The sequence below is a fragment of the Protopterus annectens genome, chromosome 8.part0 (assembly GCF_019279795.1).
Source record: "Protopterus annectens isolate FY-2018-M chromosome 8.part0, PAN1.0, whole genome shotgun sequence".
Taxonomy (NCBI): Eukaryota; Metazoa; Chordata; order Ceratodontiformes; family Protopteridae; genus Protopterus; species Protopterus annectens.
In genome coordinates this window covers 621,062,881-621,077,403 of record NC_056741.1, presented here as the reverse complement: position 1 = coordinate 621,077,403, position 14,523 = coordinate 621,062,881, and the positions used below count along the sequence as shown (strand labels likewise).

The window sequence follows — 14,523 nt, the reverse complement described above, 5'->3', positions numbered from 1 at the left end:
GACCCAGACAGAGCTCCTCCGCTGTGACTCAAATTATTTGCCCAAATCCAACCCCCACCCCTCGTTCCTTCGTCTAACCCTTTCCCTACCTTCCTGGCAGAAAATCACTTCAGAGGCTTGGGTCCTTTCTGTAATACAGAACAGTTACTTCATGACTTGGTGGGCGGTTCTCCCCTTCTAGGGGACCCCTCAACCTCCATCAAATTAGCTTCACCTTTTTCCTCCAATTTTGGATCAGCTGCTATCTCAGGGCACAATATAACATGTTCAGGATCAGACAGCCAAGGGATTCTATTCCAGAATGTTTCTGGTCCCAAGAAAGGATGGTCCTTGGAGACCAATTCTGTTTTTGTCCCTCCTCAATCAATTTCTCAAGGTGCCTACCTTCAAGATGCTCACTTTACAACATCTCCTACCTTTTATCCCTCACCTAGCCTTCATGGCATTCCTGAATCTGATGGATGCTTACCTCCACATCCCCATTTACCCCAACTACAGGAAATTCCTACATTTCTTAGTGGGTTCTTTACATTTTCAGTTTTCTGCATTGCAGTTTGGGCTCTCTACAGTTCCAAGAGTATTCACAAAGTGTCTGGCCCAGTTATCGCCCATTGCAGAATGCAGGGCATACAAATCTCCCCCTACCTAGATGATCTGCTAATCCTGCACCAGGAGTCTCACCCTCTGTCCCATCACTTACACATGGTGTGCAGGATCTTGGAAGACCCGGGTTTACAGTAAATCAACAAAAATCCCAAATGACACCAAGTCAAGACCTTGTCTTCTTGGGGTGCAGGATAAAGACGGATGTGATGTCAGCCTTTATCCACTGTCAGAAGGTGGAAACTCGCCCACTACTTCCAAACTCTACTTCCTCTCCCAGCTGTCATAGCCAGGGAATTTCTGAGGGTTCTGGACTGCGTGGCCTCCTTGATTCCAATGCTTCCTTTTGCTAGGCTGTGTATGAGGAAATTTCAGTGGGTCTTGAGGAACTTGTGGAGCCAACACATGCATCCTCTGGATGTTGCACTCCTTTTTCTCCCGTGTTTGAAAAAGGAACCATTATGGTAGATTTCATCCATCGCCCTCATTCAAGGGGTACCCCTGCAGATCCTTCCTCCTACATACTTCCTCCACATAGATGCATCAGATCTAGGTTGGGGAGCCATTCTGCAAAACAACAGCCAGAACAAAGTTCAGGGAGAGTGGTTCATCCAGAGAAAAAGAAACCACATCAATGTAAAGGAACTTGGGGTCCTTCTCTTGGCACTGCAGGCCTTCCAACAGATTCTGCTGCCAGGCACCTTCAGGGTATTCACAGACATTGACTGTTCTATGATATGTCAACAAACAGGGAGGGACAAGGTCTTATACTCTCTGCATCTTTAGTGATGAAACTTCACATACACTTGCAAGCTGTATACATTCCATCAGCAGAGAATGTGATGGCAGACACTCTCAGCAGAACCTTAGTACCCTCTCACAAATGGATGCTTCACAGGGATGTGTTTCTGGATCTCATTCACGGGTGGGGTATTCCACAGGCAAATCTGTTTGTCTCCTCCCAGAACAGACAGATGACTCTGGTTTGCATGAGAACTCTGCATCCAAAGGCTTGGAAGGTGGATGCCTTCTCTTTTTCATGGGAGGGTATTTTTTTATGCATTACCCTTCTTTACACTGATTGAAAAAGTTCTTCTAAAGATTTAGTGGGACAAGCCAAAATCCTGCTGGTGACCCTCTTTGGGGCAAGGCTGCATTGGTTTCCCCTACTGTTTCTATTAGCCAAGGGCAATCACCACATGTTACCTCACCGATTCAACCTACTCTCACAAGACAGAGGATCCCTCATTCACCCTCAGGTGCTCAACCTCAAACTGACCTTATGGATGATATTATTTTGATCTCCTTTAGGCCAGGAAACCTAGTACCAGGATAAATTACTTATTTAAATGGAAAATATTCTCCAGGTGGTGTCTGTAGAAAAAAACAGGATCCATTACTTGCTTCAGTACCTATGGGTCCTCTCTTATTTGTGTGAACTGTTACATTCTGGACTGATGTATTCTTCTGTAAAAGTGCATTTGTCAGCCATCTCAGCCTGTCTCCCTTTAGTACCCCCTTTGGCATCCAGGCTAGAAGTAAAACTTTTCTTAAAAGGGGTCCTCCATATCAGGGCTCATCATAGATCTTATTCCTCCATCCTGAGATCTTCATTTTGTGCTAGAAAAACTCACATTACCTCCCTTTGAACCAGCCCATTCAGCATCTCTTAAGTTATATACTTGGAAAACAGTTTTGCTAGTGGCTCTTACTTCTGCCAGGTGGGTGTCTGAAATCCATGCCCTTATGTCCACTCCTCCTTACCTTATCTTCCATAGAGATAGGGTATCCAGACCAATCCTTCCTTCATGCCTAAGGTGGTTAATGAGCTCTCCTTGAACCAGGCTATTAATCTACCTGTTTTTTTTTTCCTTGAGCTCAGAACTCCTCAGAAAGGACTTTGAATTCCCTGGATGTTCATAGACAACTGAGGTATTGTCTGGACAAGACCAAATCCATTCGAAAATCTGACCAGTTTTTTTGTCTCCTTTCATCCTAGAGCCCTGGGCAAGGTGGTTTCAAAACAGACAGTTGCATCATGGATTTCTAAGGCTGTCTCATTTTGCTATTCCTTTCATGTAAAGAATTGAACTCCAATGTGAAATTCCATTCTATCAGAGCAGCTGCCTCTTCAGCCACCTTTTTCAGGGGCATTGACTACAATTGCATTCTGGAAGCAGCCACCTGGTCTTCTGTACATACCTTCACCAAACATTACAAGTTAGACTTGATTTCTAGAGCCAGCGCTGGGTTTTCCAGGTCTGTTTTGCAGGATCTCATCGACTCTGCCTCCCAACTTACATCCCAGGCTCCTATCTAAAGCTCTGGTACTCTCCCTACTGTTATGAATACTGCAACATGACAATAGAAGGACATAGAATAGTTGTGTAAGAACTTACCATAACCATAGATGTCCTTCTCTTCCATATTGCAGTATTCACTCCCCTCCATCCACTTTTTGATTTTCCTTTTTTTTTTTGTTTGTATCCCAAATAGGGTATAACAGCTGTTCTATAGCTCGACAGCTTCAGTACTACTTTGACTTGTGGTATGTGGGGGTCTGGAAAGTTTCTTTTCTTCTAGCCTATCAGGGGTGCTAATGTTTGCGGCAGTCAGTTCTGAGTTGGGTACATGCAGATGTCACATATATAGCCGACATTGGTTTATGGATCTGACATGCAACGTTGCATGTACCTCCTATCCAAAGACTTTGGTATACTGGCCGGATGTCTGGTGCTGCAGGCAGCAACCTACCTGCTGTTCTGAATACTGCAACATGGAAGAGAAGGACAGCTATGGTTATAGGTTCTTACACAACTATTCTTTTTCAAGTAGCACTTCACTCATTACTGTTCACAATTGATTAGTATGTATTCTGGATATTTAAAGTTTGCAGAATGTATGTTGCACAATAAACAGAAAATCATAATTTAGTCTGTAAACTGTTGAATTTAATTTTCATCAAAGATTTTCTTACAAGCGTGAGCATGGCTTAAATGTCTACTAAGGGTAACTACTGCCAAACCTCCTTAAACCTCTCTCTCTCTCAGAGATATTATCTAAACTAATGTTTACAATCAACTGCACTGTTTTTTTGGTGATGGAGCTCATGCCATACTTCTTATAGGCTCATAGGTTGGTACTAGGCTATCGGATCTAGGGCCTATACAAGCCTAGCCTTAACAATTCCCTGGCTATTTCTTCCCACAATATTTACTTCCCTGGACCCCTGTCTAGCAGAGTGACTGACATGATCCCCGGGGTGAATTTCCTATCTCCCATCCAGTCGTCGAGGTTCTTTTTGAAGAGGGCCAAAGAGGTGCTCTGCTTGACATGTATGTCCCTTAACATCGTGCTAGACTTCAGAACAGTTTTCAGACAGCATGTTTTCTGAGGACCCATATGTTTCTCACAATATGCTTTTGTTGTAATGGATAAGATTTTGTGAATAGGCTTTTTGTTTACTACCCAACCTGAGGGTGATTAAGTGAAACTGTTGATGATGAGTCAGGAATGGAATGGTTGTGACCTTTGACAGACTTAATGGTCAGTCAAGTAACTGTAAGTCAAGTAAGTAGGAATATTTGTCCTAAATTATAACCGTACTTCTCAATTTCTTTTTTCGAGAATTGCAGACAGTAATGGGGGCAAAGGACCAAAATTCTGAACAACTTTTAAATATTACTCTTATCTCACTTAAAAAGATAATTTTAGCATGGTTTACTGATTTATTATGTCAAGTAACTTTCTAGAAAATCAACCGTTTTACAAGGGAGAGGGCAAAAACACTAATCAAAATAAGGGACAGTTGGGAGATATGATTGTGACTGGTAGGATTTCAGACTGTTAAAAAATGTGGAGAATCCAGTCTGGTAAGATTAGAATTATTTTATGATGTACTCATAGGGTTCCTAGTAAAGAAAACCACAAATCAATTTCTGCTAGGTCTCAATCAATTTAAGTTGATGGTATTACCTCAGAATAGTGTATGGTTTTGCCTGTGAAATCTTTGATGCCATCATGTACATTTTGGGACTTTCTTCCACCATTGTGTTGATTGTATGCACTGATACTTTATAGCAATGTCTCTTGGCATATTGGTATGAAGAAGTCATAGATAAGAGTTGTTAGTGAAGCAGTTAAATTGTCACATTTTGGATTTTTTATAGTAAAGTGTAATGATACCACCCATCTTCTTTGTGTACTGTTTGTAATAAGCTGATGACATGAAATATGCATCAGGAATGTGGCATTTCAGTTATGTTTCTGTAATGTGCAAAATGCTATAGCTGTACTTGGCATTTCTTGTAAAAAGTTATGCTCAGCTGGATTGGATAAGGACCACTGAGTAGTAGAGTTTGGGAGGGTTATGTGCAAGGACCTTTGTTTATTTTAGTGTTAGCCTCAAGGAGACAGTGACCCTGGGTGAGTGAGTAGAGGTAATCTAGTAACAAAAAGCCACAAGGTCTCAGACCTTCTGTAGTTGTTATACACAGAATAAGTATTTTCATAATATGACACACACGTGCTATAAAATGTATTTATAAGTTATAGTTCAATAATGCCTTATGTTCTGTTACAACTCACAGAGAACCCTATGCTAGATGATGTGGAGGAGGAAGGCACAAGACTTTGGCACTTGGTGAAATCGACAGAAGAACCGGAGCTTCCAAAGTACAGGAAAAGCAGCCTTCGAGAAAGGGCAAAAGCGATTCCAGAAATATATCTGACTCGACTGCTGTCAATGAAAGTAAGGAGCTGTGAATTCCCAGTTGTAAAATATTTTACTGATAAATACTTTGCCTACAGAATGCAGGGTACCAGTTTTATGCCTACAGAATGCGGGGTACCAGTTTTATTTTTTTTACTGCTGCAATTTTGATATGTTGTTCCCAAAGATGGCTAACCATTTTTTGTACTGCTGTCATTTTGATGTATAGTTTCCTGAGGTGGTGAATTCTGAAAATAGTATGTTTAATTTTCAGATGGGCAGCTAAGACTGTTACAGTGGCGGTTTACATTTTAATGTAGTGAACTACTGATCTTGCATCTGATCCAAACCAAGTGCAACTTCCAATGTGGTAGTCTCATATATTAACTGTTTGGGTAGGAAACTGTCTATGTAAATGACAAAACAGGAGACTATCATGGAAAATAGAATGTAAATGACAACTGTAGATTGTTATGGTATTGTCTGAGCTGTAGACAAGCTTGTAGTCAACACTGTTATTTCTGTTTGGAGTGCTCACCCTTAATGCAGCCACTTCTAATGTAAAATGTTTGATGATGTATTTAAACAAAGCTTTAAAATCTTCTAATGTAAGTGTTGGCTTGTCATCACTTATATTTGATTAGACATCTCTTTCTTCCAGAAGTTATCTTTAGCACTGGAATCTCTTTCCAAACGTATTGTGGACCTGTAAGCAGCTTCAAGCCATTTGCAGTACACCCAGAAGGGAACTATAAAGTTTACCTAAATGCACTGCCATGGTGCTGCAGCCTTGCTTATGGTGCTACATTAGGAACAGTTTCTTATTCTATGCAGCTCTTATGTAAGCCCTCAATTTGCCCCTCAAGATGGCCATCACAAGAAAGTCGGGACAAGGGGCTTAATTTTTACCATGACAGTGTGTTCCATGTCCAGTATTTGTGAATTTATTTTGGTGAGATACAGCCCAAAAGGGGCATTGAGTTCTATTGATGCAATTATATAAATTAAAGCAAACCATATTGACATAATTTTATTTGCAAACATTATATATCACTTATACTCTATCCAGTCATTGTCAGTCAGACATTACATAGCTCATTCATAATCCTGGTTTCTTTTAAACCTCGTTCCTTCTCTGCATGTATTGTTCCCACTGTTCCCATTTTTTCTATGTAATTTGATCCTTCCCTTTTCTAACGATCCAATTTCCAGTTGTTTTATCTCTATTGCTATACTCTATGCTTTTAGTAAAGTTGGTGTAGACTTTGATTCCCATTTTCTAGTAATTGCCTTTTTGGCAGCCACCATAATTAGCCTCAGCAAGGCCTTGCTATGTCTAGGCAATTCCAATTCTGTATCATATCTCAAAAAAAAAAAAATAATTTCCTTAGTTACACCAGTTTCTTTACCTAGTATTTCTGCAGAGCACTCTGCATGGAATCTTTAAAGTCTGCCAACTCATTACACTCCCAGAAAATATGTTCCCAAATTACCTCTTTCTTCCCCATCACACCTCCAACATTTGCTGTCTGCCTGGGGAAAAATTATTTGGAGTCTACTTGGAGTATAAAACAAAAATATGTAAACCTTTACAAGCAAAGATCCTAAATCTTCTAGACTTTGTTGCACATTTGGGAGACATACATATACCCCCATTGTTTCTTTGTGAACTGCTTATCCAGTCTCTCTTCCCAATCCTTTATAACCTTATCTGATTCTTATAGTTAATGTGAGATATTTTGTATGCTGTACTAATTATTCCTTTTTTTAACAGCAGCTTCTGTTATAGATTCCACTAAAAACTCATATTAGTGCTGGTCTTTCATTTAGGATTCCCCTGTTTCTTTCTCTTTCCCTATACTCCGATATCAATCCTTGATAAGGAAGGCCTGCAATCCAAATACATTTTGGCCTCTTCTCATTATTACCTTTCCCTCTCTGATTATTTGTTCTCAATAGATTAGTTATTTTGCCAGTTTTCTCCAATAAATTCCAACCCCTTGTTATCTGTATCCCTAATTGCACTCATCCCTATTCACAGAATCTTTTTCCATCCCCTGTTGGCTTAGTTCTTAAAATACTTTCTGCTAATTTATGAATATAATATTCTGTATGGTTATTGTTGTTATTCTTAAGGATCTGCATCCAAAATCATAGTATCTCCTTGTTTCTTGAGCTTTCCCCCCTTTTTCATCATCGTCCCTTTCCACTTTGGATTTTAAGTTTCTGCTTGTGCTATGTTTAGGAGCCTTAACTGTGTAGCTCTGAAATATCCTTTCAAATCAGGCAATCCCAAACCGCCTTGTTGAATTGGAAGAATCAGCTTTATACCACTTGACTCTTACTGCGTTCCCCTCCCAGATAAAATCCTTCAACTTTTTATTTGTTTTGCGCACACACACACACACACACACACACACACACACACACACACACACACACACACACACACGCCACCTGGGAAAGGCTGGCACAAGTTTACTAACTAGGCCCCCTTCTGCCCAGACTATAAGGTAGTTATCACTGCCACCAGAAACCCTTATCAGCTACTTTAAGGCCCTTAGCAAAGGGTGTCCAATCTTACTGTGTACTTTTACTATAAATCCAAATGGTAGTTTGACCAAGAGCAAGGCTATTAGGAGTGGCCTGCACAGTTACCAAATAGATATGCAAGTACTCTAAGAGCTTAAATATCTCTAAACAGACCAGCCACAATTGAAACGTTTAAATATATTTAATAAATAAAAGGACAAGACAATACTAAATGTGCATTCGCAGTGATATCAGAGTTCAAAATCACAGGAAATATTTAAAGCAACATTGCAGAACAGGCTCAAATAAATACAGAAAACATCTAAACTAATCTTTACTATATTCCTTACTGAATCTAAAAGTAATTACTGTACCCTAGTTAACTTGCAAGCCAAGACAGATGTGGTGAGTGAATGTTTCCAGCTGATGCTATCAGGGCAAAGACAATTACAAAATGCACAGCTTCTCTCTCAGAGACTTTTTAAATTAATGTCAAATATTCCTGCTGGGTGGCTTGCAGCATTACATCACATTTTGTCACCTGACTTTAGTTCACAAGTTAAACCCTCATCATCAGAAACTACCAGCATTTAGCATCTCCCTGTCAAAAAACATAAACAAAGGCTTTTCCTCAGATGTTTGCAGGTCCTGGAAGTTCTAAAGCAATAACACACTTCTACATCTCAAGCCTAGTAATTATCTCTCTTTCAAGGCAACACAGAGAGTCCCCTAATGTAGACATCCTGTTGACTGAATCTGAAAGATAACTTCCTTTTGTGTATGGCCCAGCTATAAAGTAACTTAATTTCAACTGTTCTTCTGAAGTTTTGCTAAGTTAATGTTCTGTGTTCCACTAGGGTACACTGTGGATACATCTTTGAAGCTCAGTACTGTACAAATCCTGTTCAACACACATTTCTGTGCCAGCAGTTTTATACACACATAACATACAGTTCTAATACATTATTTATATAAGCATATGCATCTTGTTGATATTCACAAATGACACACAACCACTTACAAAATTCCAGATAGCTGGCTGGCAGTATCTCATTCTGTCACACTTCTATATAAGTCATATTAATATTCACAAATGACATATAATTATTTACAACATTCCAGATAACTGGGCTGGCAATATTTCCTCTTGTGACACCCCCCCCCCAAAGACTCAAGCTAGTTTTTCAAGGGACCCTTGAGAAACGTTGCTTGAGAGAGTTGCCTATCTGGGAATACCTTACCCCATTCCCTGTGTTGAGATTCCAGCTGCCTTGGCATTTCTTGTCTTATCATATGCCTGCAGTCTTACGCTCCACCTTAGTAATTTGGGATTTGGCTGGCTGGCTCCCTGTAGCCATAGATCCTCCTCAGACTCCTCCTGCCTTGTACTGCAAATAATTATCAAAAGGGCCTCCCTGTCATGGTAAGGTTTCATCATGTTAACATGGTACATTTTGTGCCCCTGCCTAGCAGTTCTACCGTGTAGTTAACATCACTGACCTTCATTACCACTTTGAAAGGTCCCTCCCAATCTGCTTGCAGCTTGTTGTGTCTGACAGGAATGAGAACCATTACCTGCTGCCCTACAGCATACACTCGCTCGAGCATTCCTATCATATCAGACCTTTTTCTGCTGTTGGGCTTCTGCCGGGTTCTCCTGGGCCAAGCCCATGAGTTCCCTGAGCCTTGCCCTGAAGTTTAGGACATATGCTACAACAGACTCCTTTGTGGGATTCACACTCACCCTCTCACTCATCTTGAGTCAAATCTGTAGGTCCCCTCCCCCTATGCCCATACACCAACTTGAAAAACCTGTGGATTCCTGAGGCACCTCTCTGTAAGCAAACAATGGATGGAGCAAATATTTGTCCCACTCCCTCTTAAACTGGTCTGCAAATGCCTGTAGCATGGTCTTTAGTGTAGAGTTTAACCTCTCAACCATACCACTAGTCTCGGGATGGTAGGGAGTGGTCTTGAGGTGCTTCACCCCACAGTACTTCCACAGACAAGCCGGCAGGTCTGACATGAAACTGGCACCTCTGTCAGTCAGTATTACTATTGGGAAACTTACCCTGCTGAAAATCTCTAACAAAGCATTTGCCACCTTTTCTACCTCGGTGGAGGACAGAGGCATTGCCTCAGGGAGTCTGGTAGCATAATCTACTACCACTAGGATATACGTTTTCCCTGTAGAACTTGGGGTACTCATAGGCTCCACAGTATCCATAGCTACCCTCTGAAATGGCTCTACAATCACAAGTAAAGGCATCAAAGGAGCTTTCACCTTGTCCCTGCCTTGCCTACCTTTTGGCACTGCTCACAGGTCCTGCAGTACCCTGTTACTTCACTGGAAATCCATGACCAATAAAAGTTCTGTATAATATGTGTCTCTGTACATTTTATGCCCATATGACCTGCAAAGGGAATATCATAGGCTATGGCTAGAAGTGCCAGATGGTAGCCTCTGAGCAGTACCAGCTGCTGTATTCTCTCACTCTCTAGCCCTCCCTCAGGGGTCCACTCTCTATACAGTAACCCTTTGTCCCAGTATACAGATTCGCTTTTCCCTTGAGAATCAGGTGCCTCACTGGCTACCTCCTTCAGGTCTTGCAATGTAGGGTGAGAGAGCTGAGACTGTCTCAACTATCACTTTGTAACCCTTCCCAGATCCCCTTCCACAGGAAGTCTGGCATCCTCTGACAGCGGTGCCTCACTGTCAGCCTGGGTACTACTACTCACCTCTGCCCTTAAAGTCACTCTGTCTAAGGGAACATCAGTACCCACAAGCAGCTGTGCCTCACCTGTCACTGCTACAGAGTAGCTCCCTCTCTGAAGCAACCACCTCACCAGTCCTGGCTGCAAGTGTGCAGTCTGAGCCCCCCCCCCCCAGGCTACCAGACTCACATGGTTGTCTCCAATCCTGACTGTGTGTAACTGCATGCACACAAGATACTGCATTGTCAGTCATTCCCCATCAGAACATCTGCAGGGATCTCCTCAAAAACACCTACTTGCTGGCTTCCTTTTCCACCTTCCCATTCTAGGTGAACCCTAGCCAAAGATATTTGGAATGGGGTCCCCCCTAAAGTGCTGACTGGAGTAGACTGCCCAAGCAAGTAGTGCTCCTCTTTAACTGTTGCGGGCTTCACGATGGTTAGGTCAGTGACTATCTCTCTCTTAGCAGTGGCCTGTTTCCCATTTACTGAGATAGGATATAACCTCTTGTGGTAGGTGGGTACCCTTGTTGTCTGCCGACAATTCCCTGCTGGCATTCTGTCATTCCCACTTACTGGTTCTCCAGCCTTTTGTTCCCCACCTTGCCTCCGTGGACATCTGTATGTTACATGACCCCACTGGTTGCATTTAAAACAGTTAACTGTTGGACCTGGATGTGTACCTAGACTAGTGGCTTCCCCTGCTACTGGTGGACTCTGTTGGGGCAGTCTAGGCTGCTCACCATATGTTCCATTAGATCCATGAGCAGCACTGGGTATTCCTTTCATGTGCAGTGGTACCCTGCTTGCTAGGTATAGGGCTCCCTTTTTCCCCAACATATCAGCTGTGTTACATTCTCTATTTGCTAATCAGATTCTCATGTCCTCAGGCAAACTGTTAAGGGCTTGTTCCCTGACCAAAAGGTCTGTCAGCCCTTCAGAAGTGGTGACCTGACATCCATTCACCCAGCTATGAAAATAAGTGCTTAGTTCAGCAATATATTCTCATACACTTTCAGCTGCCTTGCGTCTATGCTCACAAAACGTTTTTTTCCTATAAGCTTCAGGTGTTAACATAAAACATTCTAACAAACAATTTTTTACAGTATTATAATTTAAGCAATCAGTATCAGACAGTTTAGAATTAGCAGTTCCCATGGAGTAAAGTGGTCTGGAATAGTACCCAGTTCCCTTGGTCAACATTATACTGTTTACATACCCTTTCAGACACATGACTAAAACTGTCAAAATTATCACCCTCTGTAAATTGTGGAAGAAATTTACTGACCTTTGTTGCTTCTGGGGTTCAGTTAATCCCTTTCCCATTACCTCCATGACCCTAGTGAAGAGTTAGTATCTGCTTTTCATGTTGCCTCTGCCTCTCATTCTCCTCAGCTTCCAGACGTCACAGTTTCTCATTTTCCTCAGTCTCCAGATGTCTCAGCTTCTCATTCTCTTTTGCCTGCAAGCATCTCCGTCTCTCTGCTGATTCTATTGCCAAACATTTGGCCTCCAGTTCATGTCTCTCTAACTCCAGATGGATTTTTAAGTCATCTGTGAAAAGGTTGAACTGTCCATTTTCTGAGAGTTGCACATCTCCAAGGCCAATCTGCTGTCCTCCTGATTGCTGGCCTGTGATGCAGCTGTGCCTAAGGCTGCAATCATTTCTGCTGTAGTCAGGTTGACCTTTAGCCTGGCACATCTCAGCCAAATGGTTCCTTGTCAGCTTGCCATACTTTTCTGCTGACATTCTTGCCTGATCTCCCTGACTGACTAAGCTAATAAAAAAAATAATAAAACAATTGATATGAAATTCTGAATATTTACTCTGTCGCTGATTGAGAGTGCATACACCTTCCTTAGTGTCCACTGTTTACAGGCTACAATAATTCAGTATCCACACTACTGAATCCTAATATGTGGACATCCCACCATTGCAAACCAATTATTATGTGCTGTGGATATCCCACCACTGCCAACCAATTAGTGATGCCCCAGCACTGGCCCAGTAATCAAGGACCCTCAGTCCTCACCACTGGCAACAGTGGGGGACATAAACACTGGGAGGATGACAAAGTGCACACACAGTAAAGTACAGTTTCCCTTAAGAGCACATGGAGACCACAAGTCAGTCTGGGGGTGGTTTCTCCCGCTTTCTCCAGATTCCCAATAAGACTCCCCACTGGTGCAGCTATAGAAGCCAGGGTTCCAAGCCAAGTCCTGCAGCCATCTCTCTGTCCAACTAGTGCTTCATGTCCCCGCCCAAGTAGCTGACACACAGATTCTTGGAGATTTGTTTTATAGACACAAACACACCTGGGAAAGGGTGGCACAGGTTTATTAATTATGCCCCCTTCTGCCCAGGCTATAAGGTTATCACTGCCAGCAGAACCCCTTATCAGCTACTTTAAGGCCCTTAGCAAAGGATGTCCAATCTTACTGTGTAATATTACTATAAATCCAAATGGTAGTTTGACCAAGAGCAAGGCTATTAGGAGTGGCCTGCACAGTGTCACCAAATAGATATGCAAGTACTCTAAGAGCTTAAACATCTCTAAACAGACCAGCCACAATTGAAAGGTTTAAATATATTTAATAAATAATAAAAGAAAATGACAATACTAAATATGTATTCACAGTGATATTAGAGTTCAAAATTAGAGGAAGTATTTAAAACAACATTGCAGGACAGTCTCAAATACAGAAAACATCTAACCTACTCTACTGTATTCCTTACTGAATCAAAAATAAATTACTGTACCCTAGTTAACTTACTTAGAGTAAGGCAAGACAGATGTTGAGTGGATGTTTCCAGCTGATACCATCAGGTCAAAGATGAATACAAAAATGCACAGTTTCTCTCTGAGACTTCTTAAATTAATATCAAATGTCATGTGGCAAGCCACCCAGCAGTAATATTACTTTTTGTCACCTGATGTTAGTTCCCAAGCTAAACCCCATTGTCAGAAACTACAAGTATTTAGCATCTCCCTGTGAAAATATATAAACAAAGGCTTTTCAGCTGTTTAGAGATCCTGGAAGTCCTAAAACAATAAAATATGTCTATATCTCAAGCCTAGTAATTATCTCTCTTTCAAGGCAGCACAGAGAGTCCCCTAGTATAGACATCCTGTCTCATGTTGACTGAAACTGAAAGATGACATCCTTTTGTTTATGGCCCAGTTATAAAGTAACTTAATATCAACTATTCTTCTGAAGTTTTGCAAGTTAATCTTCTATGTTCCAGTAGGGTACACTCTGGATACATCTTTGAAGTTCAGTACTGTACAAACCCTGTTCAACACATACTTTTGTTCCAGCAGTTTGATACACACACAACACACAGTTCTAATATATTTCTAACACAAGCATATGAATCATGTTGATGTTCACAAATGAGACACAACCACTTACAAAATTCCAGATAGCTGGGCTGGCAGTATCTCATTCTGTCACACTTCTGTATAAATCATATTAATATTCACAAATGACATGTAATTATTTACAAAATTCAAGATAGCTAGGCTGGCAGTTTTTCCTTTTGTGACATTAAGTACTTCATTTTATCATGTCCCCATAAATATGGATATTGCTGAACCGATTCATGTGTGGTTACTTAATTTGTTGCTGTTGCCTTTGTTTTGGTCTCATTAATTTTGTATCCTAAAAAGATTTGAAACTGCCTCAAAATGTTCCACAACACTGAAATGTTTTTTTTTCTGTTTTTTTGGGGGTATAAAATGTCTGCAAATAAAGCCAACTTTTCTTGACTGCTATACCAATTATATCCTTCAATTTCTGAATATGTTATTTTCTTTGTTCAAGGTTCTAAATACAGTGCAGATAAAGGGCAAAGAGGACACCCCTGCCTAGGTCCTCTGGCTCAAACCAAAATTATCAGACAGGAATCCACCCACTTTAATTTCCACCTTCGATCCCTCATATATCCTCCTAATTAACTTT

At 41.2% G+C, this 14,523-nt stretch overlaps 1 protein-coding gene across 1 annotated transcript in view; it reads left to right on the top strand.

Moving 5' to 3' along the window:
• LOC122808326 (plexin-B3-like) overlaps positions 1-14,523 on the top strand; it is a 2,760,797-nt gene that overhangs the window by 2,358,930 nt on the left and 387,344 nt on the right. The window contains exon 27 of the mRNA XM_044079291.1: positions 5,193-5,353. Within this exon, the coding sequence (XP_043935226.1) occupies positions 5,193-5,353 (161 nt within the window). The remainder of the gene's footprint in view (positions 1-5,192; positions 5,354-14,523) is intronic.